At 47.2% G+C, this 27,430-nt stretch overlaps 1 protein-coding gene across 2 annotated transcripts in view; it reads right to left on the bottom strand.

Annotated features, from left to right (window-relative positions):
* Positions 1–27,430, bottom strand: part of CFH (complement factor H) — a 906,401-nt gene that overhangs the window by 546,030 nt on the left and 332,941 nt on the right. For both annotated transcript variants that reach the window (XM_069737284.1, XM_069737285.1), the window contains exon 13: positions 17,715–17,765. In XM_069737284.1, the coding sequence (XP_069593385.1) occupies positions 17,715–17,765 (51 nt within the window). The remainder of the gene's footprint in view (positions 1–17,714; positions 17,766–27,430) is intronic.

The raw sequence follows: 27,430 nt of genomic DNA, 5'->3' as shown, positions 1-27,430 counted from the left end.
TGAATTCTGTTGTCAAGCTCCCTCCTGTGGTCATGAATGGTACTTCGGCTGGTTCTGTCCATGGGCTTCCTCTGTTGGTTGTGAGTGGGGCTGCGGCTTCTGAGTTTCCTTCCACAGGTGACGAGGTTAATTCGTTAGCTGGCTGCTCTACTTAACTCCACTTAGATCATTGCTCCATGCCACCTGTCAATGTTCCAGTATTGGTCTAGTTCACTCCTGGATCGTTCTTGTGACCTGTCTTCCCAGCAGAAGCTAAGTTCCTGCTTGTTTTTCTTTAGTTTGCTATTTTTCTGTCCAGCTTGCTATTTTGATTTTTGTTTTGCTTGCTAGAAGCTCTGGGACGCAGAGGGAGCGCCTCCGCACCGTGAGTCGGTGCGGAGGGTCTTTTGCGCCCTCTGCGTGGTCTTTTTGTAGTTTTTTGTGCTGACCGCAAAGTTACCTTTCCTATCCTCAGTCTGTTCAGTAAGTCGGGCCTCACTTTGCTAAATCTCCTTCATCTCTGTGTTTGTATTTTCATCTTTACTCACAGTCATTATATGTTGGGGGCTGCCTTTTCCTTTGGGGAATTTATCTGAGGCAAGGTAGGCTTTATTTTTCTATCTTCAGGGCTAGCTAGTTCCTTAGGCTGTGTCGAGTTGCATAGAGAGCGTTAGGAGCAATCCACGGCTATTTCTAGTGTGTGATAGGATTAGGGATTGCGGTCAGCAGAGTTCCCACGTCTCAGAGCTCGTCCTGTATTATTTGTAACTATCAGGTCATTCCGTGTGCTCTTAACCACCAGGTCCATTATTGTCCTAACCACCAGGTCATAACAGTTAGCACTTGCTTCTGAGCTGCCAGGTTGTGTCTGTTTCCTGTCTCAGCAATTAGCAGGCCTTAATCTGTGTTCTGTTTGTGTGTCCGTTCGTGTCTGAACTCTGGTCTATGTCCGTTCCTGTCTGTACTCTGGTCTATGTCTGTCCCTGCTCCTTCTTTGTCTTTAGTCATTTCCCACTCTGCTGTGTGTACCTTCGCCTTATCTTTCTGCTCTGTTCGCCACTGTCTGTGGCTCTGCTTCTCTCTGCTCAGTTCTACCACAACCTGTGGTCCTGTGTCGCTCAGCTTTTCCCTCAGCTCTGCACTCTGTGGCTTTGCTCTCAGCTCTGCTCTCTGTAAATTTGCTCTGCACTCTGACCTTGCAATGCACTCTGTGGCTTTGCTCTCAGCTCTGCTCTCTGTAACTTTGCTCTGCACTCTGACCTTGCTCTACACTCTGTGGCTTTGCTCTCAGCTCTGCTCTCTGTAACTTTGCTCTGCACTCTGACCTTGCTCTGCACTCTGTGGCTTTGCTCTGCGGTTCCGCTCAGCTCTCGCTCTGCGGCTCCGCTCTTTTCAGTTCTACCTGGCTCCGCTCCTTGCGGTTCTGTGTCTCTTGCTCTTGGCTCCGCCTCCTGCGTTTCTGCAGGTGGCTCCATCTTCAGCTCTTAGCTCAGCCTTCTCCTTCTCTGCTCTAAGATCTGCCTTCTCCTTCCTGCTCTTACTCCGCCTCCTGTGGTTCTGCTTTGCATCCGCTCTTGCTCTACCTCTGTTCAGCAACTTGACGTACAGGTTCCTACCTGATTCCATATACTTTCCAGTCTGAACAGGTTCCTACCTGTTTCCATATACTCTCCAGTCTGAACAGGATCTTTCCTGTTTCCATACACCTGCCTGTATACCAGTTTCTACCAGAGTATCAACCCTGTCTGCCTGAGTCCCAGCCGTGACCGCCCGTCTGCCTGAGTGCCAGGCCATGCCCGTCTGTCTGCCTGTATCTCCGTCAAGCCAGTCTGCCCGTCAGGGCCTCTGCCATACCCATCCGTCAGCTAGTGTCACAGCTGTGCCTGCCTGCCTGTGTCTCGTCCCCGGTGGGATCAGCATCCACAGTCAGACTCCAGCCTGGAGTGGCACCTGGTAGCTTCCTATTGCACAAGTCTGACCTCACCATCAGAGGCTCCAGCGAACAACTAGGAAGCTACTTAGTTACGCCCCTTCCAGGGAAGTTTGGTCTGTGGTCCAGTGGGGCCACACCCCCAGATGCCCGCGCCAATCAGTCTCGGTGTGAGCGTTACAAGCGCCTGGTTTTCTCCACACATACCGCTTAGAATTATCACCAAAAATATCTATCTTTGTCTCATCAGACCAGAGAATCTTATTTCTCATAGTATGGCAGTCCTTCATGTGTTATTAGTAGTGTTGAGCGATACCGTCCGATACTTGAAAGTATCGGTATCGGATAGTATCGGCCGATACCCGAAAAATATCGGATATCGCCGATACCGATATCCGATACCAATACAAGTCAATGGGACATCAAGTATCGGAAGGTATTCTCATGGTTCCCAGGGTCTGAAGGAGAGGAAACTCTCCTTCAGGCCCTGGGATCCATAGGGATGTGTAAAATAAAGAATTAAAATAAAAAATATTGATATGCTCACCTCTCCGGCGGCCCCTGGACATCACGCTGCTAACCGGGAGGCTTCTGTGTTTAAAATGCGCGCCTTTAGGACCTGCGAATGACGTCCCGGCTTCTGATTGGTCGCGTGCCGCCCATGTGACCGGCACGTGACCAATCAGAAGCCGCGACGTCATTCGCAGGTCCTTAATTCCTAGAATTAGGAGTTTTTGTGAATGAGAATGACGTCGCGGCTTCTGATTGGTCGCGTGACGGTCACATGGGCGGCACGCGACCAATCAGAAGCCGCGACGTCATTCTCATTCACTAAACTCCTAATTCTATGAATTGAGGACCTGCGAATGATGTCACGGCTTCTGATTGGTCGCGTGCCGGTCATATGGGCGGCACGCGACCAATCAGAAGCCGGGACGTCATTCGCAGGTCCTAAAGGCGCGCATTTTAAACACAGAAGCCTCCCAGTTAGCAGTGTGATGTCCAGGGGCCGCCGGAGAGGTGAGCATATCAATATTTTTTATTTTAATTCTTTATTTTACACATCCCTATTGATCCGATACCGATACCCGATATCACAAAAGTATCGGATCTCGGTATCGGAATTCCGATACCGCAAGTATCGGCCGATACCGCAAGTATCGGGTATCGGCCGATACTTGCGGTATCGGAATGCTCAACACTAGTTATTAGCAAACTTTATGCGGGCTTTCATATGTCTTGCACTGAGAAGAGGCTTCCATCAGGCCACATTGCCATAAAGGCCTGACTGGCGGAGGGCTGCAGTGATATTTGACTTTGTGGAACTTTCTTCCATCTCCCTACTGCATCTCTGGAGCTCAGCCACAGTGATCATGGGGTTCTTTACTTCTCTCACTAAGGCTCTTCTCCCACAATTACTCAGTTTGGCTGGACAGCCAAGTCTAGGAAGACGTCTTGTGGTCCCAAACTTCTTCCATATGGAGGATTATGGAGGCCACTGTGCTCTTAGGAACCTTGAGTACTGTAGAAATTATTTTGCAACCTTACCCAGATCTGTGTCTTGCCACAGTTCTGTCTCTGAGCTCCTTGGCCAATCCTTTGACCTAATGATTCTCATTTGGTCTGACATGCACTGTGAGCTGTGAGGTCTTAGGCTAGGTTCAGATTGCGTTAGTGCAATCCGTTTAGCGCCTAGCGCTAGCGGATTGCGCTAACGCAATGTGTTGTAAAGGGGTCGCGTTAAACGTCCCCGCTCTTGCAGATCTCCAACCGCAGACCGCTGCAAGCAGCGTCCGTGGCGCGCCACAAAACACCGGCACATCACTAGCGCGTGCCATTACCGATACCGCTGCTGCTGGCCGCAGGCTGGGTCGAGGGGGTGTCCGGCAGTGCTGCGGGTGTCACCAATGCTGCGGGGGCTCTGGTGACATTTTGTGAAAGGCCAGAGGCCCCTGCAGTTCCATTGTGGTAAGTCCGTCAATGACGGCATTGACCCAGATTTAGGTTCTGTTCTGTTCACATCATTTGACGAGGCGGTAGAATGGGTCAGAAAATGCAGAAAGGGGGCGCTGATGGCAAAAACCGACGTGGAATCAGCTTTTCGGTTATCACCCTGATAGTCAGCGGTTGCTCGGGTGCTATAGGGAGGGAGAGTATTTTGTAGATAGGTGCTTGCCGAAGGGATGCTCGTTGTTTGTTGCTCGAGGCTTTTAGCACCTTCCTGGAGTGGGTAGTACAGGTTTTCTCGGGATTGGGATAGTTGATCTACTACTTGGATGATTTCTGGTGCGTAGGTCCCCCACAATCAGAGGTGTGCGATACTATTTTAAAAAGTTTGCAGTGGGTTGCAAAGGAATTTGGGGTGCCATTAGCTCCCCAAAAAACAGTCGGGCCAACGTCATGTATCTCCTTTCTAGGGATAGCAATTGATACTATACGGTGGGAGTGCTGTCTTCCGGGAGAAAAATTGGCTGCCTCGAAAGTGGAAATAGGCAGGGCCACGAGGGTTAAAAAACTGAGACTGCGGGAAGTGCAGTCCTTGCTGGGGAGTTTGAACTTTGCATGCTGAATCATGCGTATGGGCAGGGTATTCAATAAGAGATTGGCAGGAGAGACGGTGGGAGTGAAATCACCACACCATTATGTGTGCCTAACAGCTGATAATAAAGCGGACCTGGCGGTTTGGGATACGTTCCTGGAGAAGTACAATGGGCGTTTCCTGATGATGGAAGGGGGATGTTGTAATTCAGACATTGATTTGTACTCGGATGCAGCAGGCAGTTATGGTTTCGGAGCATACTGTCAAGGACAGTGATGCACGGCAGAATGGCCAGAGAAATGGGTGCGCTCGGGGCTGATAAAAAACATTGCATTACCGGAGATCTTTCCTATACTGGTTGCGGTAACGGTATGGAGAGGACAGCTAAAGAACAGAAAGGTTCGGTTTAAATGTGATAACATGGGCGTGATTATGGCCTTAAATAATATCACCGCGTCTTCGCCACCGGTAATTCAAGTGTTGCATCAGCTGTTGTTGGAGTTTCTAGCTATCAACGCTCATGTTACAGCATCTCATGTACCAGGCAAATTTAACTCTGTTGCTGATGCACTTTCTTGTTTCCAGTGGCAGCTATTTTGGCCGTTGGCCCCCAAGGCAGAAGAAGAGGGCTTACCTTGCCCTCCCGTACTCTGGAACAGGGCATCAGGGCTGCAGAGCCACTGATCAAGTCATCCTTAATGAGTAACACATGGGCAGCTTAAGTACGGACATAGAGGTAGTGGGAACAATGGCTAGGCCAAGGGAGCAAGGACTTGATGGAAGAAGAACAAATTGGGGTTTTATTGATGGGAATTAGGCAAGCCACAGATAATAGATGGTCTACAACAAAAATTAGTCAATTAATTTCAGGGTTAGCATTCGGTTTTAAACTAAGGAACAGAATGGACCTGACAAAGAGTTTTTTAGTAAGACAGGCCATTAAGGGTTACCGGAGAGGGAAAGGTAGAAGGGACAGCAGGCGGCCGGTGTCATTCGACCTGTTAGAAAAATTTGGATTACAGTTAGAGATGGTGTGCAGGTCACATTTCGAGGTAGGCCTGTTTAGATTGGCCTTCTTATTGACATTCTTCGGGGCGATAAGGTTAGGGGAACTGGTAGCACCAGGCAAAGCAATAGCAAGGGCATTTTAGCCGAAGATATCAGGGATACAAAAGAGGGTTTTGAATTTTGGATCAGGAGATCAAAGACAGATCAGGAGGGGAAAGGAAAAAGGGTGCTATTGGGAAAGGTAAGGGGTTTTATCATGTGTCCCTGGAGATGTTTTGTGAGATTCATGGCCACCAGGCCTCAACAGGGTGGACCGCTGCTATGTCACAAGGACGGGTCCTTCTTGTCCAAGTACCAATTTACTAAAGTATTCCGGATGTGCTTGGTAAGAACAGGCGTGGATCCCGGCAAGAATACGGGCCATTCCTTCCAGATTGGGGAGGCAACGGAGGCAGCAGTGGGTGGGTTGAGCCCGGAAATAGTACAGAGATTTGGCAGGTGGCAGTCGCAATGGTAAAGGTCAGGGTTACGAGGCAGCGATCCGTCCAGGATATAGTACACCTCACTAATTTCTCTTTGGTTTGTTACAGGACAAGTCCCAATCGTTATCTGGATTTTAGGACATTCATATGTTTTTTGGGGATCACAACGGGCTGACAGACGGACGGACGGGAGACAGATAGGTTTTGCAAGGAAAATCATATCATATTATAACAAGGGGAAACCAGGAATTCATCTCCACAGGGGCAATGTTGAAAGTCTCCCACACCTTTGAAAGATCTTCCGGAACACAAACGGTGACATGTTTTCCCCCATCATGCATCGCCAATCTGAAGGGAAATAACGACTAATATAAGATCTTGTTGGAGCGGAGTACTTCCAGAAGAGGTCTCATTTTTTTAAGTTTTGCGAGTGTCGATGGTGCAAGATCCTGGTAAAGCAGAATAGACGCCTCTTTGTGGGTGATGGTTTTGCAATCACGAGAGCCAGTCAGAATAGCCGAGGTATCTAAATAATTCAATGGGCCGCAGATGACATCCCTCGGAGGGTCCGAGGTCTTTGGCTTGGGCTAGAGGGATCTATGGACCCTTTCTAAAATGATGTGTTCATATGTCTCCTGTGGTAGTACCAGTGCAAATATTTCTTTGGACACTTTTTCAAGTATATCGATTTTAACACAAATTTGTGGAAATGTGAACAATCAAGGTTGGTCTCCATCTGCTGGGTTGGCTGTAGCGGAAGACGTGTTAGTCCCTATTATACTATTTCTACTCTCGTGAAATTGATGCACTTTGGTGGTGTCTGCCACTAATTTTTGGAAATGTGAACACTCCTGGTTGGGTGTTCATCTGCTAGGTTGGCTGTAGTGGAAGATGTGTTGGTCCCTATATATTAATGCTGCAATGGTGAAATTGATCCCACTTTGTGGTATCAGTAAATAATTTTTGGAAATGTGAAGAATCCTGATTGGGTCTCTCCATCTGCTGGGTTGAGTGTAGTAGAAGAGATATCCCTCTCTATTATACTATTTCTACTCTAGTGAAATTGATGCCATTTTGTTGTCGTCTGCCAATAATTTTTAGAAATGTGAACACTAGGGTTGAGCGAAACGGGTCGGCCCGATTCAGAAGTCGACGACTTTTGGCAAAGTCGGGTTTCATGAAACCCGACCCGACCCCTGTGTGGGGTCGGCCATGAGGTCGGCGATCTTCTGATCTGGAATCGGAATTCAGATACCGAGTTCTGATATCTTTAAGATATCGGGAATCGGTATCGAATTCATATTTAAGTGTAAAATAAAGAATCAAAATAAAAAAAATATTGATATACTCACCCTCGGACGCGCACTGGTTCTCACGGGCAGCCTTCCTTCCTGAGAATGAGCGCCTGAAGGGCCTTCGATGACGTCGCAGCTTGTGATTGGTCGCGTGAGCAGTCACATGGGCGGTCACGCAACCAATCACAAGCCACGACGTCATCTAAGGTCCTTCAGGCGCTAATTCTTAGGAAGGAAGCGTCCGAGGGCACGTCCGAGGGTGAGTATATTCCTAATAGGTATATACTCACCCTCGGACGCGCCCTGGTTCTAACCCGCAGCCTTCCTTCCTAAGAATCAGTGCCTGAAGGACCTTAGATGACGTCGCGGCTTGTGATTGGTCGCGTGACGCCCATGTGACCGCTCACGCGACCAATCACAAGCCGCGATGTCATCAAAGGTCCTTCAGGCGCTCATTCTTAGGAAGGAAGGCTGCCGGAAAGAAGCAGGGCGCGTCCGAGGGTGAGTATATTCCCATTAGGTATATAATCACCCTCGGACGCGCCCTGCTTCTTTCTGGCAGCCTTCCTTCCTAAGAATCAGCGCTTGAAGGACCTTCGGTGACGTTGCGGCTTGTGATTGGTCGCATGAGCGGTCACATGGGCGGTCGCGCAACCAATCACAAGCCGCGACGTCATCTAAGGTCATTCACGCGCTGATTCTAAGGAAGGAAGGCTGCCGGTTAGTACCAGGGCGCATCAGAGGGTGAGTATAGCAATATTTTTTATTTTAATTCTTTATTTTACACTTAAATATGGATCCCAGGGCCTGAAGGAGAGTTTCCTCTCCTTCAGACCCTGGGAACCATTAGAAACCCAATGCAATGCATTGGGTTTCGTGTTTCGGCCGACCCCGACTTTTCTATAGGATCGGCCGATTTCACTCGACCCGACTTTTGAAAAAGTCGGGTTTTGTGAAACCCGACCCGATCCTATAAAAAGAAAAGTCGCTCAACCCTAGTGAACACTCCTGGTTGGGTGTCCATCTGTTGGGTAGGCTATAGTGGAAAAGATATCGCTCCCCATTATACTATTTCTATTGTTGTGAAATTGGTGCCACTTTGTTGGTGCCTGCCACTAATTTTTGGAAATGTGTACACTTCTGGTTAGGTGTCTATCTGCTGGGTTGGCTGTAGTGGAAGATATGTTGGTTCCTATTATACTATTTCTACTGTTGTGAAATATGCCACTTTGGTAGTGTCTGCAACAATTGTTTGAAATGTGAACACTCCTGATTGCGTCTCTCCGTCGGCTGATTTGTCTGGAGTGCAAGATGTGTCTGCCCTATTATACTATTTCTACTGTGGTGAAATGTATTCCACTTTGGTGGTGTCTGCCACTAATTATTTGAAATGTGAAAATTTCTGATTGAGTCTCTCCATCTGCTAGGTTGGTTGTAGTAGAACAAATGTCAGTCCCTAATGTAATTGTGAGATCAAAGCTTTTTCCTCTGTGTGTATTCACTTCTGTTCAGCAGAAAGGCATGGAAATTCTCACAATACTGCCTGCCGGTAAATAACCCTATTGAGCCTCACTTTCAGAATGTTCTCACAATGAGACTCCATAAGGTTACTTGCTGTCAGTGGCAGGCACAGAAATTCTTACACTTCTGCCTGCCGCTGACCACGAGTAACTCTATGGAGCTTTGCTCTCACAATGTTCTGACAGAAAGGCTCAATAGGGTTACTCAAGGAGGAAATATTTTGAGGAAAGTGAGGGATTCATCTTATAGTCTGGATGTACCTTATAGTGTGGCTGTGGATGGGGTGGGGGGAGTGGCAGCGTTGGAGCAGTGGGTCACAAGAGGCAGGAGTTGGCTGCGACAGCTAACATGTGTTCCCGCTGTTAAAGAAAATGAATATTCACTGCTCCCTATGCCCATAGTCCCTCCCACCTCTATGCACTGAAGACGGCGCCGAGAGGTGGGAGGACTATAGGTATGGGTCGCAGTGAATATGCATTCTGTTTAATAGCAAGCATACTTTTAGCCGAAGCCATCAGCTCCTGCAGCTGTAGGATGATCACGTGTGCCCTCTATATGCCCAAGGGATTGGAGAGAAGTTCTCTTTATTCTCTTTATTAACAGGCACACATGATCACCCAGATGCTGGAGGAAGTTGACAGCTGCGGCTAACAGTGTGCCAGCTACTAAACAGAATGAATATTCAATGCTCCCTACACCCATGGTCCCGGGCGTGGGGAGCAGTCAATATTCCTGCTGCTAATCTCAGCATGTGGTAGAAGCTAAGAAGCTGAAATCAGCTGCTGGCATCTGCATCCACATTGTGAGGGAGTGGAAGAAAAGTAAGTAGAATAGTTTATTTTTTTATGAATGCACAATGATGGGGGCCATGTTTACAAGGATGGGAATGAGAGCCATGTATACCAGGATGATGATGAGAGGGCCATGTATATCAGAATGTGAATGGTAGCCATGTATACCAGGATGGGGATGAGTGGACCATGTATAGCAGGATGGGGATGAGAGGGCCATGTATATCAGGATGGGAATGGTAGCCATGTATACCAGGATGGGGATGAGTGGACCATGTATAGCAGGATGGGGATGGTAGTCATGTATACCAGGAAAAGGATATGGGGACCATGTATACCAGGATGGGGATGGGGGCCATGTATGCCAGGATAGGGATGGGGGCCATGGTTACCAGGATGGGGAAGGGTGTCATGTATATCCGTATTGGGGGCCAAATATACCTGAATTGAGGACATATATACCAGGATGTTGGTCATATATGCCAGGATGGTACAGACTTGGGGAACATTACCCCTATAACAGTGTCTACAGCAGATACTCCCCCTCCATAACTTCATTTACTTCAATTTTTTTTATTTTCCGCCTCTAAAACCTTTGTGTGTCTTATGGTCGGTGAGTCTTATTGTCCGAAAAATTTCTGTAAGCGTATTTACTACTTTTCCAGGTGTCCTTTATGATTATTTCAAATGACTTAATGTATGGACATCTATGGTTTCATTCTTTGCCTGTGTGGATCGGACAGGTTGTTACTGTCATCTGGTGAAAATTTCATGTCAATAACACCGTTAGAAATATATTTACTTAGAAAATTGGTGATGTGCCCATTTCTCATTTCACCCCTGGAAAATATTTACAACATTCACACTTTATTAAGTTGATAGTTATGTTTACATTTCTGAATTAGAGATTTTTCTTTCGTGTTTAAAACAATCATTGCTTGCCCATCTCACAATAGACAAAGCACAATTCCTGTGACAAACAAGCCTTGTTTGCAGTGTGTTAAAAACAAAAAGTGACTATGCAGGTACAGCACTTACCTATATCACTTCAATCTTTGGATTATTATTCAAAGAATGTGACTAGAGCTCCCATTTTTAATGTGTTTCGACACTGCAGTACTGCAGTTGCACACCACAATCAGATTAGGTTTTTTTCTACTTGTATGTGGAATGATTTGTGCTCTATGACCTCTACCATAGTTTGTATAAACCTAAAATAACACAGCTTGGTTAGAACTCAACTTTTATATTCCCTGAGATAGTCCCTTGATTCACTGGACTAGAAAATGTGATGTGATACCTGAAGAGCATTATGTAGAAGCCCACCTACTCGCTAAATCTTCAGCGGTGTGTGTTAGGTCTCGAGTTCCCGCTTCTGCACAGGGGGAAACTCGAGCCATCTCCGCTGCGGTCTCCCATTCTCATCCAGCCGCAGTGGAGTCTGCTCAGCAAGGACGTCGGTCCCAGCGTCTTGCTCAGTCTCACTCTGTACTGAGAGTTACTGCTGCTTCTTCAGCTTCTGCCATTAAAGCCAGTGCTGGTCAGCAGCGAGCGGACTTCTCTGGGACTAAGTCCTTGTCTGCACACACTGAGCATGCCCAGGGCAAGATCTCCCGTTGGAGATCGAGGGTCATGTGCTCAGGCTCTGCAGCACATTCCATTGGTCCTCTTGGCAGGTCTTGGAAGGGCAAAGTTTCTGTGGCCACTTCCTGTGCTGCAACTATATAAACTGCGCATGACCGCACGGCCATGCGCTAGTGCAGAGGTCCCCAACTCCAGTCCTCAAGGCCCACCAACAGGTCATGTTTTCAGGATTTCCTTAGTCTTGCCCAGGTAATAATTGCATCACTTGTGCAATGCAAAGGAAATCCTGAAAACATGACCTGTTGGTGGGCCTTGAGGACTGGAGTTGGGGACCTCTGCGCTAGTGTACAATTGTTAATGTGTGTATTTTGTGAGTGCAAGTCGTCCTTGGATACCCCTACCCTATTGAATGTCTGTTCGCGGAAGGTGTATGGTTGCTATCTAGCGCCCGACTTAGCCTACAGCACTAATCACACATTACAGCGTCCAGTTGCTGTGACCGCCAGTACAGCGCCATGCACTTCCTCTGTGCTTTCCTTACCCAAGCCTGGTTGGTTAGTGGCATTCGTCAGTGAGGCACCGCATGCACTCTTGTGCCTTAAAATTGTTATTGAGTTTCCTTACACACCCAGTTGCGGTGTTGTGCCAGCAAGGGTCTAATCGGACTTCAATCCTAGTTGGGGTTGAGTTCGCTGACTACTTGCTCGCGCTCTATGTGCGGTACCGCGGTCCTGTGACGCAACAGGATCGCTTCTTTCACGCTGGGTGAAGTTTAACCCACGTGTGTATACTTATGAGTACCGCCATATAGTCCGTCATTACTTGGCAGCAGGTTCCATCTCTGCACGGTGGACCCCGGGCTGCGAACGCACCATACTCTATCTGTCTTATTATTTGGTGCGTTCCGCTAGCCCTAACATTACACTAGCGCCAGGGTCTGGCTAGTAATGACGGACAAACAGCAATCCTTGCAGTATATCCAGCAGCTGGAGGGTATGTTGGCGGCTCTTGAGAGCGCAACCTCAGCTGTGGATGTTACCGCAGTTGCTGTACAGGCTGCTAGCGTGGCTGCAGCAACCCTATCCATTGCCACCCCTGCTCCGACATTTTCTCGCCTCCTGCTGCCAGAAAAATTTTCTGGTGATAGCAAATTTTGTAGGGCATTTGTGAGTCAGTGCTCTATTCACCTCGAGCTCCTGGCTGCACGTTTTCCCACAGAGCGGGCTAAGGTGGGATTTATAGTGTCTCTCTTGTCGGACAGGGCGTTGGAATGGGCTACGCCGCTGTGGGAGAGTGGCGATCATGTGGTGCAGAGTGCTCCGCTGTTTCTGAGCACTCTGAAACAGGTCTTTTTAGGACCTCAAGTCACCCATGATACTGCGCTCCAACTGCTGGCATTAACTCAGGGTGAGTCCTTGGTCAGTCATTTTGCCGTCCAATTCCGCACTTTAGCTTCTGAGCTGGATTGGTCGGATAAAGCTCTTATCCCCATATTTTGGAGTGGCCTGGCTGACCACGTTAAGGACGCTCTGGCCACTAGGGAGATTCCTGCCACACTGGAGGAGTTAATAACTGTCTCCACTCGAATTGACCTCTGTTTTAACGAGCGGAGGTTAGAGCGAGCCCAGTGTAGGCAGAGGTTTTGGCTGGCTCCTACCTTCGCCAAACCTCTGGAATCTCCGGTTCTGGTTCCTGAGTCACATGAGGCCAGGGAAGTGTCACAAGCGGGATCTAAGTCCCGGACCGCAGGTGCACTCAAGGTCTGTCATGTATGCCAGCAGTCGGGACATCTAGCCACCAGATGTTCTCAGCGGTCGAGGAAACGTCAGCGTCTAGTGGTAGTAGGTGGAGGTGCACTAGACACGGCGACGTTTGCCTCTAAATTGTCCTTTAAGGGGACAATTACTATAGGCTCATTCTCCCACTCGGTAGAGCTCTGCGTGGATTCTGGGGCGGAGGGCAATTTTGTCTTCTGCCTTCGCCCAACGTCACGCAATACCCCTGGTTATGCTAGCTCAACCAGTAACGGTATGAGTGGTGAATGGGTCGACACTGCCCTCACAGATAACACACCAGATCATCCTGTTTACTCTGTCCATGTCGCCATATCATCAGGAGATTATATCTCTGCTCGTCATTCCTGAGGGAATTGATGAGGTCCTGTTGGGAATACCTTGGCTACGGTACCACTCTCCTCATATCGAGTGGTCCTCTGGCAGAATCCTGGGATGGGGCGAATCTTGTGGGGGTAGGTGTCAGAGGGAGTGCATTCAGGTTGCTACTACTGAGGTACCCGCAAATCTTTCCTCTCTCCCCAAGCAGTATTGGTCTTATGCAGACGTGTTCTCCAAAAAGGCGGCGGAGATCCTTCCGCCCCATCGCCCCTATGACTGTCCTATTGATCTCTTGCCTGGTGCTGAGCCTCCCTGGGGTCGAGTCTATCCGTTATCTCTCCCGGAGACGGAGGCAATGTCACAGTACATCCAGGAAAATCTGGCAAGAGGATTCATTAGGAAGTCAGTGTCACCTGCTGGGGCAGGGTTCTTCTTTGTGCAGAAGAAGAATGGGAAACTACGTCCATGCATAGACTACAGGGGTCTTAACGCCATCACCGTTAAAAATAAGTATCCTTTGCCCTTGATATCTGAGCTCTTTGATAGGCTTCAGGGAGCAAGGGTATTTACTAAACTAGATCTGCGGGGTGCTTACAACCTGATTCGCATCCGTGAGGGGGACGAATGGAAGACGGCTTTTAACACCAGGGATGGGCACTATGAATATCTGGTGATGCCCTTCGGGCTCTGTAATGCTCCGGCCGTTTTCCAAGACTTTGTGAACGATATCTTCCGGGATATGCTTTCCACCTCGGTCGGAGTCTATCTGGATGATATTCTCATCTACTCTCCAGATATTGACTCCCACCGGAGAGATGTTGCAAAGTCTTCGACCTCCTACGGGCAAACTCCCTCTATGCCAAGTTGGAGAATTGTATGTTTGAGCATGAGTCCTTGCCTTTCCTAGGCTACATCATCTCTGCCCAGGGATTGGCTATGGATCCTGCTAAACTACAGGCTGTGATGGACTGGCAGAAACCCCATTCTCTTAAAGCGGTGCAGCGCTTTATGGGGTTCATTAATTACTATCGCCAGTTCATTCCGCACTTCTCAACTTTGGTAGCTCCCTTGGTTGCCCTCACCAAGAAGGGGGCGAATCCCAAATTGTGGTCTGAGGAGGTCTCCAAGGCCTTTAACTCTATAAAGTCACACTTCGCTAGCGCTCCCATCCTACATCGCCCCGATGTTGATAAGCCATTTATCATGGAGGTGGATGCCTCTTCTGTTGGTGCTGGAGCAGTCCTCTTCCAAAAGGATGCTCAAGGTCGGAAGCATCCTAGCTTCTTTTTCTCCAAGACCTTTTCACCAGCAGAGAGGAATTATTCCATCGGGGACAGGGAGTTGCTAGCCATGAAGTTGGCTTTCTCGGAGTGGAGACATCTCTTGGAGGGAGCACGTTTTCCCTTCCAAGTCTTCACAGACCATAAAAATTTGGTGTACCTGCAGACAGCCCAGCGGTTGAATTCTCGCCAGGCCAGATGGTCCTTATTCTTCTCCCGATTTCATTTCACCCTCCATTTTCTTTCTGGGGAGAAGAACATTCGGGCCGACGCTCTCTCTCGCTCCGTTGTGTCATCTGCGGAGGAGTAGGAGGAGCCTCGGCTTATTGTCCCCACTGAGAGCTTTAGAACTGTGGCCCCAGTTTCGCTAGAGTCTGTGCCCCCGGGCAAGACTTTTGTTCCATCCAGTTTGCGACCGGAGGTTCTCTCTTGGGCACACTCGTCCAGGGTGGGTGGACATTTTGGTACCAAAAGGACATCTGAGTTACTGGCGAGGACATACTGGTGGCCGCATATGGCTCGTGATGTCGCAGAGTATGTTCGGGCATGTGTCTCTTGCGCCAAGAACAAGACTCCTCGGCAACGGCCAGCTGGTTTGCTTTATCCTCTGCCGGTGGCGGACAGGCCCTGGGAGATGGTCGGGATGGACTTTGTGGTGGGCCTACCCAAGTCTCGTAACTGCACCATTATCTGGGTGATCACCGACCATTTTTCCAAAATGGTGCACTTGGTGCCTCTTCCACCGCTACCTTCTGCACGGGCGTTGGCTGTCTTGTTCGTCAAGCATATCTTTCGCCTACACGGTATGCCAGACAAAATTGTTAGTGATCGGGGAACCCAGTTTGCGTCTCGATTCTGGAGAGAGCTTTGTCGTCTACTCAGTATTGAGTTAAATCTCTCTTCGGCATATCATCCCGAGACGAATGGGTTGGTAGAGAGGGCTAACCAGATCTTGGTCACATATTTACGACATTTTGTTTCTGCCAGGCAGGATGACTGGGCATCCTTGCTACCGTGGGCAGAGTTTGCACTTAACAATGGCGTAGCCGACTCCACCGGTCAGACTCCATTCCTCCTAAATTACGGCCAGCATCCGCGTGTTCCTGTGCCCATGCCTGTATCTTCTGCTGACTCCAGGGTGGCAGACTGGGCTGTGGAGGCACGGGACATTTGGGACCGCACGCAGGATGCCATTCAGGCCTCCAAGGAGAGAATGAGGTCCTCCGCCGATGTTCATCGGCGCCCCGCTCCGACCTTTGCTCCTGGCGACTTGGTGTGGCTCTCCGCCCGTAACATCAGGCTGCGAGTTGAGTCCACTAAGTTTGCTCCTCGCTACTTGGGTCCCTTCAAGGTTCTCGAACGGGTTAATCCTGTGGTCTACCGTTTGGCTCTTCCTCCACGCTTGGGTATCACCGACACCTTTCATGTGTCCCTCTTGAAACCCGTATACATGTCCCGGTTTTCCGAGTCATCTGCCGGGACATCGGGTTCGTCTACGGACAATTACGAGGTGAACGCTATTTTGGGGTGCAAGGTGGTACGCGGCAAAAAGTTCTATCTGGTGGATTGGAAGGGTTATGGCCCGGAGGACAGGTCATGGGAGCCTGCTGAAAACATTCGGGCCCCACAGCTCATTGCTGCCTTCGAGCGTAGCGAGGCCCAAGGAGGAGGGGGCCCTAGGAAGGGGGGGTAATGTTAGGTCTCGAGTTCCCGCTTCTGCACAGGGGGAATCTCGAGCCATCTCCGCTGCGGTCTCCCATTCTCATCCAGCCGCAGTGGAGTCTGCTCAGCAAGGACGTCGGTCCCAGCGTCTTGCTCAGTCTCACTCTGTACTGAGAGTTACTGCTGCTTCTTCAGCTTCTGCCATTAAAGCCAGTGCTGGTCAGCAGCGAGCGGACTTCTCTGGGACTAATACATGTGGGGATTACTGTTGTGAATTCTGTTGTCAAGCTCCCTCCTGTGGTCATGAATGGTACTTCAGCTGGTTCTGTCCATGGGCTTCCTCTGTTGGTGGTGAGTGGGGCTGCGGCTTCTGAGTTTCCTTCCACAGGTGACGAGGTTAATTCGTTAGCTGGCTGCTCTATTTAACTCTACTTAGATCATTGCTGCATGCCACCTTTCAATGTTCCAGTATTGGTCTAGTTCACTCCTGGATCGTTCTTGTGACCTGTCTTCCCAGCAGAAGCTAAGTTCCTGCTTGTTTTTCTTTGTTTGCTATTTTTCTGTCCAGCTTGCTATTTTGATTTTTATCTTGCTTGCTGGAAGCTCTGGACGCAGAGGGAGCGCCTCCGCACCGTGAGTCGGTGCGGAGGGTCTTTTGCGCCCTCTGCGTGGTCTTTTTGTAGTTTTTTGTGCTGACCGCAAAGTTACCTTTCCTATCCTCAGTCAGTTCAGTAAGTCGGGCCTCACTTTGCTAAATCTATTTCATCTCTGTGTTTGTATTTTCATCTTTACTCACAGTCATTATATGTGGGGGGCTGCCTTTTCCTTTGGGGAATTTCTCTGAGGCAAGGTAGGCTTTATTTTTCTATCTTCAGGGCTAGCTAGTTCCTTAGGCTGTGCCGAGTTGCATAGGGAGCGTTAGGAGCAATCCACGGCTATTTCTAGTGTGTGTGATAGGATTAGGGATTGCGGTCAGCAGAGTTCCCACGTCTCAGAGCTCGTCCTATATTATTTGTAACTATCAGGTCATTCCGTGTGCTCTTAACCACCAGGTCCATTATTGTCCTTACCACCAGGTCATAACAGATTACATAACAAACAGGCAATCCCTGCATGTTTTAGGCTGTCTAGGAGCTGCAAATCATGCAGCTGCGGAGACACAAACATAATCTATGAGCACGCAAAAAATACTCGCGATCAACCGAGCATGCTCGGAAAACCTGAGTAACGAGCACACTCGCTCATCACTATTAGCAATTTGTTTACATTTCTGGAGAACTGCAAACTAGAGTTTATACAGTCATCCTATTCATTCTACTGGTTACCCATAGACCAGACTTTATTCTTGGCTTATATTGGACACTGTATGTTCAGAATATTGGAATAACTGACATTGTAAAAATAATTTTTTTATGTTACATTACCCTAGTTTTCATGAAACTATATTATTGGCATTTCCAAATGGGTATGATTTGATAAATGTTGGTGTATTTGTTAATGCAAATGTTAAAATGAGATAAACAACTTACCTTCCTTTTCACCTTGTGGTGGTTTAGTGGCATCTGACTGACCAGGTTGCTCTAAAAATATAAATAAGCACAAATAATATTTAATACTCCCCTGCTGCTTTGAAGTCAGTCACATTGAGTCATTTTCTTACAAAAATAAATGCTCTGGGGGGTTTAAGAAATGCACATATCTAATGAATGCTCTTCTTTCTATACTTCCTAATTCTCATCTACATGAAAATTATCTCTAAACATTAAAAATAATCTGCATAAATCTTTCTGATGTGATTCAGCTTTTGTAAAGAGCAGATTTAAAGGTATATGAGCACAAAAATAATAGAACCATTGATTCCAATCATCTTGGACGCAACATGTTAGGGCTCATTTCCACTTGAGAGAAAAAAAAACGGTCCGATTTACGGACTGAAAAAATCATGTGAGTGTAATGCCAGTGTCATGCGAGTGTCATACAATTTTTTATCGCAACATCCGTATGACATCCGTATTACATCCGTATGCAATCCGTGTGCAATGCGATTTTAACATGAGCTTTTACATACAGCAGTTGTCTGATATTTACACATTGTTTTACAACTAAATATTCTTCAAAACACACATATATATATTTATATACAGTGCAGACCAAAAGTTTGGACACACCTTCTCATTTAAAGATTTTTCTGTATTTTCATGACTATGAAAAATGAACATTCACACTGAAGGCATCAAAACTATGAATTAACACATGTGGAATTATATACTTAACAAAAAAGTGTGAAACAACGGAAATTATGTCTTATATTCTAGGTTCTTTAAAGTAGCCACCTTTTGCTTTGATGACTGCTTTGTACACTCTTGGCATTCTCTTGATTAGCTTCAAGAGGTAGTCACCGGGAATGGTCTTCCAACAATCTTGAAGGAGTTCCCAGAGATGCTTAGCTCTTGTTGGTCCTTTTGCTTTCACACTTCGGTCCAGCTCACCACAAACCATCTCGATTTGGTTCAGGTTTGGTGACTGTGGAGGCCAGGTCATCTGGCGTAGCACCCCATCACTCTCCATCTTGGTCAAATAGCCCTTACACAGCCTGGAGGTGTGTTTTGGGTCATTGTCCTGTTGAAAAATGAATCACGGTCCAACTAAATGCAAACCGGATGGAATAGCATGCAGATGCAGGATGCTGTGGTAGCCATGCTGGTTCAGTATGCCTTCAGTTTTGAATAAATCCCCAACAGTGTCACCAGCAAATCCCCCCCAACACCAACACACCTCCTCCTCCTTGCTTCATGGTGGGAACCAGGCATGTAGAGTCCATCCGTTGACCTTTCCTGCGTCTCATAATGACAAGGTGGTTGGAACCAAAGATCTCAAGTTTGGACTCATCAGACCAAAGCACAGATTTCCACTGGTCTAATGTCCATTCCTTGTGTTCTTTAGCCCAAACAAGTCTCTTCTACTTGTTGCCTGTCCTTAACAGTGGTTTTCTAGCAGCTATTTTACCATGAAGGCTGGTGCTCAAAGTCTCCTCTTAACAGTTGTTGTAGAGATGTGTCTGCTGCTAGAACTCTGTGTGGCATTGACCTGGTCTCTAATCTGAGCTGCTGTTAGCCTGTGATTTCTAAGGCTGGTGACTCGGATAAACTTATCCTCAGAAGCAGAGTTGACCCTTGGTCTTCCTTTCCTGGGGCGGTCCTCATGTGAGCCAATTTCTTTGTAGCGCTTGATGGTTTTTCCACTGCACTTGGGGACACTATCAAAGTTTTTGCAATTTTTCTGACTGACTGACGTTCATTTCTTAAAGTAATGATGGCAACTCATTTTTATTTACTTAGCTGCTTTTTTCTTGCCGTAATACAAATTCTAACAGTCAATAGGAATATCAGCTGTGTATCCACCAGACTTCTGCACAACACAACTGATGGTCCCAACCCCATTTATAAGGCAAGAAATCACACTTATTAAACCTGACAGAGCACACGTGTGACGTGAAAACCATTCCCGATGACTACCTCTTGAAGCTCTTCAAGAGAATGCCAAGAGTGTGCAAAGCAGTCATCAAACCAAAAGGTGGCTACTTTGAAGAACCTAGAATATGAGACATAATTTCAGTTGTTTCACACTTTTTTGTTAAGTATATAATTCCACATGTGTTAATTCATAGCTTTGATGCCTTCAGTGAGAATGTACAGTTTTCATAGTCATGGAAATACAGAAAAATCATTTAATGAGAAGTTGTGTCCAAACTTTTGGTCTGTACTGTATATGTGTCTCACTGACATATATATATATATATATATATATATATATATATATATATATATATACAGTATATATCTACCTATACTATGTGTAGACATGTACTTTATCTATTCTATTCTAACCTGTCAGTGTGATTTTACTGTACACCGCACTGAATTGCCGGCTTTTCAAAGGACACCGGTGCGTCAGAATCTGACAGCACTTACATGGTGCGAGTGCTGTGCGATTTTTTTCTCGCACCCGTTGACTTACATTGGTGAGTCTCATTTGGGAATCGCAGCAATACGCAGTATGCAGCGATTTTTTTCTCAGTCCGATTTCAGCTGAGAAAAAAATCACAAATGAAATGTGACCTATTGAATAACATTGGTCCAAGTGCAATCCGATTTTTTATCGGCTTGCACTTAGCCGTTTTTCTCTCAAGTGGAAATGAGCCCTTGGGCCGGCGTCACACTAAGTAAATATGGTCCATTTTTTACGGCCGTAATACGCAGTAATTGTCCCAAAACACTGTTCCGTATTCAATGCGAGGATGCGATTGTTACGCACAAATTTATCCGTGTGTCATCCGTATGGCATCCGTATGGATTCCGTACGGTGATTTTTTTCTCGCAGGCTTGCAAAATGGACATATCATGGATCCATCGGCTCAAATATTCTTAAAAACATATATACAGTCTATACATATATTTATATATATATATATATATATGTATATATATATACATATATATACATACATATATATATATATATATATATATATATATATACTAGATTGTGGCCCGATTCTAACGCATCGAGTATTCTAGAATATGCATGTCCTCGTAGTATATGGACAATGATGATTCCAGAATTCGTGGCAGATTGTGCCCGTCGCTGATTGGTCGAGGCAACCTTTATGACATCATCGTCGCCATGGCAACCATTATGACATCTATGTCAATACTGTGCCCGTCGCTGAATCAGAAACGTGGGATTTCTACGTCCTTTATGACATCATCGTCGCTGTGCCCGTCGCTGATTGGTCGAGGCCTGGCGGCCTCGACCACTCAGAGATGTGGGATTTCTACCTCAATACTGTGCCCGTCGCTGATTGGTCGAGGTCTGGCGGACGCGGGATTTCCAGGACAGACAGACAGACAGACGGAAAAACCCTTAGACAATTATATATATAGATAATATATATATATATGTCAGTGAGACACATATATAAATATATATATATAATTGTCTAAGGGTTTTTCCGTCTGTCTGTCTTTGTCTGTCTGTCTGTCCTGGGAATCCCGCGTCTCTGATTGGTCGAGGCCATCAGGCCTCGACCAATCAGCAACAGGCATAGTATCGACATAGAAATCCCGCGTCTCGGATTGGTCGAGGCCGCCAGGCGGCCTCGACCAATCAGCAACGGGCACAGCGACGATGATGTCATAAAGGACGTAGAAATCTCACGTTTCTGATTCAGCGACGGGCACAGTATCGACGTAGATGTCATAATGGTTGCCCTGGCAACGATGATGTCATAAAGGTTGCCTCGACCAATCAGCGACGGGCGCAATCTGCTGCGAATTCTGGAATCCGTACGTATACTACGGGGACATGCATATTCTAGAATACCCGATGCGTTAGAATCGGGCCACAATCTAGTATATATATATATATATATATATATATATATATTTATTTATTTATTTATTTATTTATTTATTTATACTTAATTCAGCACTAGGTAGCAGAAAATCGGTAATTCAATTGCCAGCATTTCCTATCTCCTTCACAAACCCGACAGGATATGAGACATGGTTTACATGCAGTAAACCATCTCATATCCCTTCTTTTATTACATTTTCCTCTTTAGTAATGTAAGAAGTGTCTTTGTGTCAAATTTGGGGTCTCTAGCTATTAAATTAAAGGGTTAAATCCCAGAAAAAATTGGCGTGGGCACCCGCGCAATTTTCTTCGCCAGAGTGGGAAAGCCAGTGACTGAGGGCAGATATTAATAGCCTAGAGAGGGACCATGGTTATTGCCCTCCCCGGCTAAAAACATCTGCCCCCAGCCACCCCAGAAAAGGCACATCTGGAAGATGCGCCTATTCTGGCACTTAGCCTCTCTCTTCCCACTCATCTGTAGTCGTGGGATATGGGGTAATAAAGGGTTAATGTCACCTTGCTATTGTAAGGTGACATTAAGTCAGGTTAATAATGGCAAGGCGTCAATTATGACACCTATCCATTATTAATCCAATAGTACGAAATGGTTAATAAAACACACACACATTATTAAAAAGTATTTTAATGAAATATAGAGACATGGTGTTTAATATTTTATTATACTCTAAATCCACCTGAAGACCCTTATCACCTTATCAAAGTAAAAAAAAAAACAATATTCCATTCCTTCCGTCGTTCAGTCTTGTCCCACGCTGTAAATCCATCTGAAGGGGTTAAATCATTTTACACCCAGGAGCTCTGCTAATGCAGCTGTGCTCCTGACTGTAAAACTTTGTGAATGAATGGAATGCAGGGGAATGTACTGTAGTTACCTCGAGTCATGGTGATGCGCCCTCTGCTGGATGAACTCATATGAACTCAAGCATGGGAAAATATTCTGTAAAATTCCCAGGCTCGAGTTCATATAAGTTTCTCGCAAGTTTAAAGGAGCCATAATACCCGGCACTGTACCCGGCACTCGGGAGCAGAGCAGGCATCTGCATGTATTGCTATGCGGCCGTACGCTCTGCTGGGACAGTGCTGGGTATTAACATGAGAGACTCGGCCATGTTTCTCGCATGTATGATCCCTGCTGTAATCTTGCCTGCAGTATCTTCAGGTGGGTATGATGAGCTGCAGTTTTCTATTATGTATATCATTCTGTTTTTTCCTGAGGAGAAAATCCAAGTGGTTTATTGCTGCTTCTACCTACTCTTGTGACAGCTATAGTGTGTGCAATGATTGTTATGTCATGAAAAAAAGCCTGGGCAATTAGACCCAGTAGTTAAATAATAACTGGGTATTGTACAGTTGGCTTTTAGGGATGAGCGAATGTGCTCAGTGATAATCGGTTATCACTCGAGTATCATGGTGCTGGGAAGTGCTCATTACTTGTCAAAGCAGTGGGCGGTGCTCCAGTTCAAGGTCGAATCCCCACCCCGCAACTTTGGCGCCAGTTATGCAGCCAATAAGCATGCAGAGGTTGCTTGTGAGTCACTGTAAGGCTGGAAAGACATATATCTTGGTACTGTGTTAGCCAGTAGATAGAAAAATATTTAGAATTGAGAGTCCTCAGTGGTTGATACCTTTTAATGGCTAACTGAAAAGATGGTAACAAACTGCAAGCTTTCAAGACTACACAGGTCTCTTCATCAGGCAAAGACTAAAACAAATTCTGAAGAATCACATATTTATGCACAACATAGCACAGAAGGAAAAAAAAAAAAAGGGGAAAACCCATGGATAAGGGCAGTCCCACACGTCCAGATAATTCCGGTACCGGAAAAAATCAGTACCGGAATTATCCGTGTCCGTGTGCCCTATGTTTCTGTGGTACATCAGTGTGGCACACGTGCGGCACACGTGTGCCGCCCGTGTGCCCACTGGGTACCATATGGAGCATGCCGGCGACAGCGTTAAAGTTTAGCGCTGTCCCCAGCATCATGCTGAAGCCCCATTCATATGTTTCCTGCAGCAGCGTTTGCTGCAGGGAAAATATGAATATTAGTGTTTAAAATGCAGACCCAGTTCCACCCCCTCCTTCCCTCCTTTGGGAGGCGGAGCCGCATATTCATGATTTTAGTCGGCAGCCCCACGTGACCGCATACAGGAGAAGCTGCGGCCAGAAGAGGACGCTGCGGCAAGGGATCTGGAGGCTAAGTGAGTATTTTAATCACAGCGGGGGGGGGGGGAAACGGGGGCATGGATCTGCATTTTAAACACTAATATTCATATTTTCCCTGCAGCAAACACTGCTGCAGGGAAAATATGAATCGCGGCTTCAGCACCAGTGGGGGGGACAGCGCTTAATGTAGCGCTGTCTCCTGCACGGAACACGGACTGCACACGGACAATGTCTGTGTGCGGTACGTGTTTTACATGGACCCATTGACTTTAATGGGTCCGTGTAATCCGTGCGCTCCCACGAACACTGACATGTCTCCGTGTTTGGCACACGGAGACACGGTCCGCAAAAAATCAATGACATCTGAAAAGATGCATTGATTTTTATGTGTCTACGTGTGTCAGTGGCTCCGGTACGTGAGGAAACTGTCACCTCACGTACCGGTGCCACTGACGTGTGAAACTGGCCTAAGACAGACCATGGATAAAACAGGTGACATGAAGCAGAATTACCATGAGTGATAAACAGTTATGTCCATAAATATTGGGCCAGTTCTTAGATAAGGATTGTTTTATTGGGGTCTGGTTCTGTTGTGATGACCCCTCATAGTCTGAGGGGCAAGTTCCTTAGTTGATGTAAAAAGACATAAATCCATGCGACACATTCATTCCTGCAGTGAGAGTGTCAAAGGTCGTCACCAGTAGTGTTGAGCGATACCTTCCGATATTTGAAAGTATCGGTATCGGATGGGATCGGCCGATATCCAAAAAATATCAGATATCGCCGATACCGATACCCGATACCAATGCAAGTCAATGGGACACAAATATCGGAAGTGATCCTGGATGGTTCCCAGGGTCTGAAGGAGAGGAAACTCTCATTCAGGCCCTGGGATCCATATTCATGTAAAAAATAAAGAATAAAAATAAAAAATATGGAAATACTCACCCCTCTGAGGAACCCTGGCTGTCACCGCTGCAAGCGTCTGCCTCCATTCCTAAGAATGCAGAGAGTGAAGGACCTTCGATGATGTCGCTGTCAGGTGACCGGTCACCTGACCGCTCACATGACCGCGACGTCATCGAAGGTCCTTCTCTCTCTGCATTCTTAGGAACGGAGGCAGACGCTTGTAGTAGTGGTCTGGAAAAATGGATTGTAAGCGGGCATCTTTTTGCAGTAAAGGTTGTAGTTTCCGTGCAGCTCCCCTTAGCACCTCCAGATTTGGATTGTAGGTAACTACTAGAGGTACCCGGTTATATTCTTCTTTAGCTTTGTAATGTAGCAGATGATTCCTTGATATTCTGGTGGCTCTTGTGATCTGGTTTTCAATTGTTCTTGGATGGTAGCCCTGGTTCAAAAAGGTCTTTCTGAGGCGACCAAGGTGTTCATCCCTATCCATTGGGTTGGAACATATACGATTGTATCTCATGGCTTCGCTGTAGACAATAGAGTTTTTTGTGTGTTTTGAATGGAAACTGTCCCATTTAAGGTATGTTGGGCGGTGGTGAAAAATATAGAATTCATCCTCACCCACAATTACTGTTACCAAGATGGAGGCAGCAGACAGCAATGGCGGGAATGCTAATGTTAATGGAGATGCTGTGGGCATTGGTGGAACCCCTGCAAGGACTCTCCCTACTGGCACCATATTTAGTGTGCTACCAAAGATTGATGGCAAGAATATGCCACTGTCCGACTGGGTGTCCCGGCTGCAAAGCACCCTGAGGATTTATAACATCAGCCCAGACCTTGAAGTGGACATTGCGTTAACTGCCCTAGAGGGAGAAGCCCGTAGAAACGTCTGCCTACAACCACAACTCACCCGCAGTACCCTGAAGGAGTTAGTGAAGTTCCTGGAAGAGATCTATGGCGAGACTGCTAGCACCGGACACCTTCGCGCCAAATTTTTCTCTAGGCTGCAGTGGGAAGAAGAAGGAATTTCCCAGTATGTAACAGCACTGCAAGAAGTGTTAGCAGAGGTGCAGAGAAAGGAGGCGGATGGATTTGGCGGCATAGGCTCTAAAGACCGGATACTCCAGGAGTAATTCATTCTGGGACTGCACAGCACATCTTTGAGGCGAGCACTGTCAGAACGGGTCCGGGCAGATCCGGCTCTTACGTTTCATCAAATCCTGGCAGAAAAAGTGGCCCAAAGTAAAGAAGAGAGCTATGCGTCTGGGGTGATGCATGTCCAGGGCACAAATACCAGAGGGGACCTAAAACATCAGGAGGTGCTGGTCCAGGTGGTGCAAGACTTGCAGCGGTCCCTTGTCAACATGCAAGAGAAACTGACCCAGATAGAGCGAAGAGTGGGGGAACTGCAACAGTCTAACCCACCATACTCATGCAACCGTACTTCCGCCCGACCGATAAGGGATCAGTGGGAGCAATCCCCCTCCCGTCAGGCATCGGAAGCACAAGGACAGGCTTGAGGTGCCCCCTGGCGAGGAGGAGGCATCCAATGCTGGGAATGTGGAGAACGGGGGCACCTTGCCAGAGACTGTCGGAACAATACTCAAGGCCAGCGGAAGCTGCAATTAAACTACCAACCCCCGCAGTAGTGCGGCACTCTGCGGGGGAGGTGAGGAGAGAGGCCACTCCATGTCATAACGAACGCTTGATTGCTGGGAGCCCCATCCTACATGCTGAATTCGAAGGAGTTCTAGTGGATTGCCTGATAGATTCTGGGTCACAAGTGACAACGATGCCAGAAGCATATTTCAAGCAGCATTTCCAGGACCTGGTCAAGCCTGAAAAAGAGACATTGATCCGGTTGTTTGCTGCCAAACAACAACCGATCCCGGTCACAGGGGTCGTGTGGATGAATATTCTAATGTGGGCAAGAAGTTGGGAGAAAAGGGATCCTGCTAGTCCCTGAGCCTATCAAGGAAGTTGTGCCTGTAGTACTGGGAATTAACATCCTACGTGAACTCGATCATATTATGTTTACCAAATGGGGACCTGGATATTGGAAGAAGGCTACTACACATAAGCCTACTCAAGAAGCCCTTCAACGACTGATCCGCGTCTGTGGGACACAGAAGAGAGTGCCATCTTATCAGACGGTAGGGGTCATCAGGGCTCCTGGTAAAGAACCTGCAATCCTACCTCCTGAGCAAGAAACTATAGTATACCTTCCAGTGGGGACTCACCGCAACCTTGATGGGTTGGAAGTGGTTGTTCAGCCTGTGGTAGGCGGAGGAGTGGACCAAGAAGTCATGATAGCTCGTAAGATAGCTGTGGTCCAGCGAGGACATGTCCCCATAAGAGCTTTGAATGTGGGCCCCGGGGAGGTCACCTTACCACGAGGGACATATCTGGCCCTGGTCTACCTACATAAGGGTGAAATGGTGAGTCAGAAGGAGATGTCTTTACCATCGAAAGAAGGTGTGGGGTGGACCCTAGCAGTTGCTGCTGGTGACGAAGAGACGCCATCCCCGGAGAGGAGTGGACGGGTCATCCTTGATCAAATGGAAGTGGGTGTGAAAGCTCTGGGCCCTGAGTGTGTGCAAGAAATAGAAACTATGCTGTGGGAAAATCGGGCTGCATTCGCCCGTCACGCCGAAGATTTCGACTGTACTGAAGCCATCACACATGAGATACTGACTGGGGAAGCTCGTCCAATTCGAGAACGATACCGGCAGA

This window comes from Ranitomeya imitator, chromosome 8 (assembly GCF_032444005.1).
Source record: "Ranitomeya imitator isolate aRanImi1 chromosome 8, aRanImi1.pri, whole genome shotgun sequence".
In the NCBI taxonomy this organism is placed as follows: Eukaryota; Metazoa; Chordata; class Amphibia; order Anura; family Dendrobatidae; genus Ranitomeya; species Ranitomeya imitator.
Note: the sequence above shows the minus strand (reverse complement) of the source record. Positions and strands in the feature narration are given on the sequence as shown.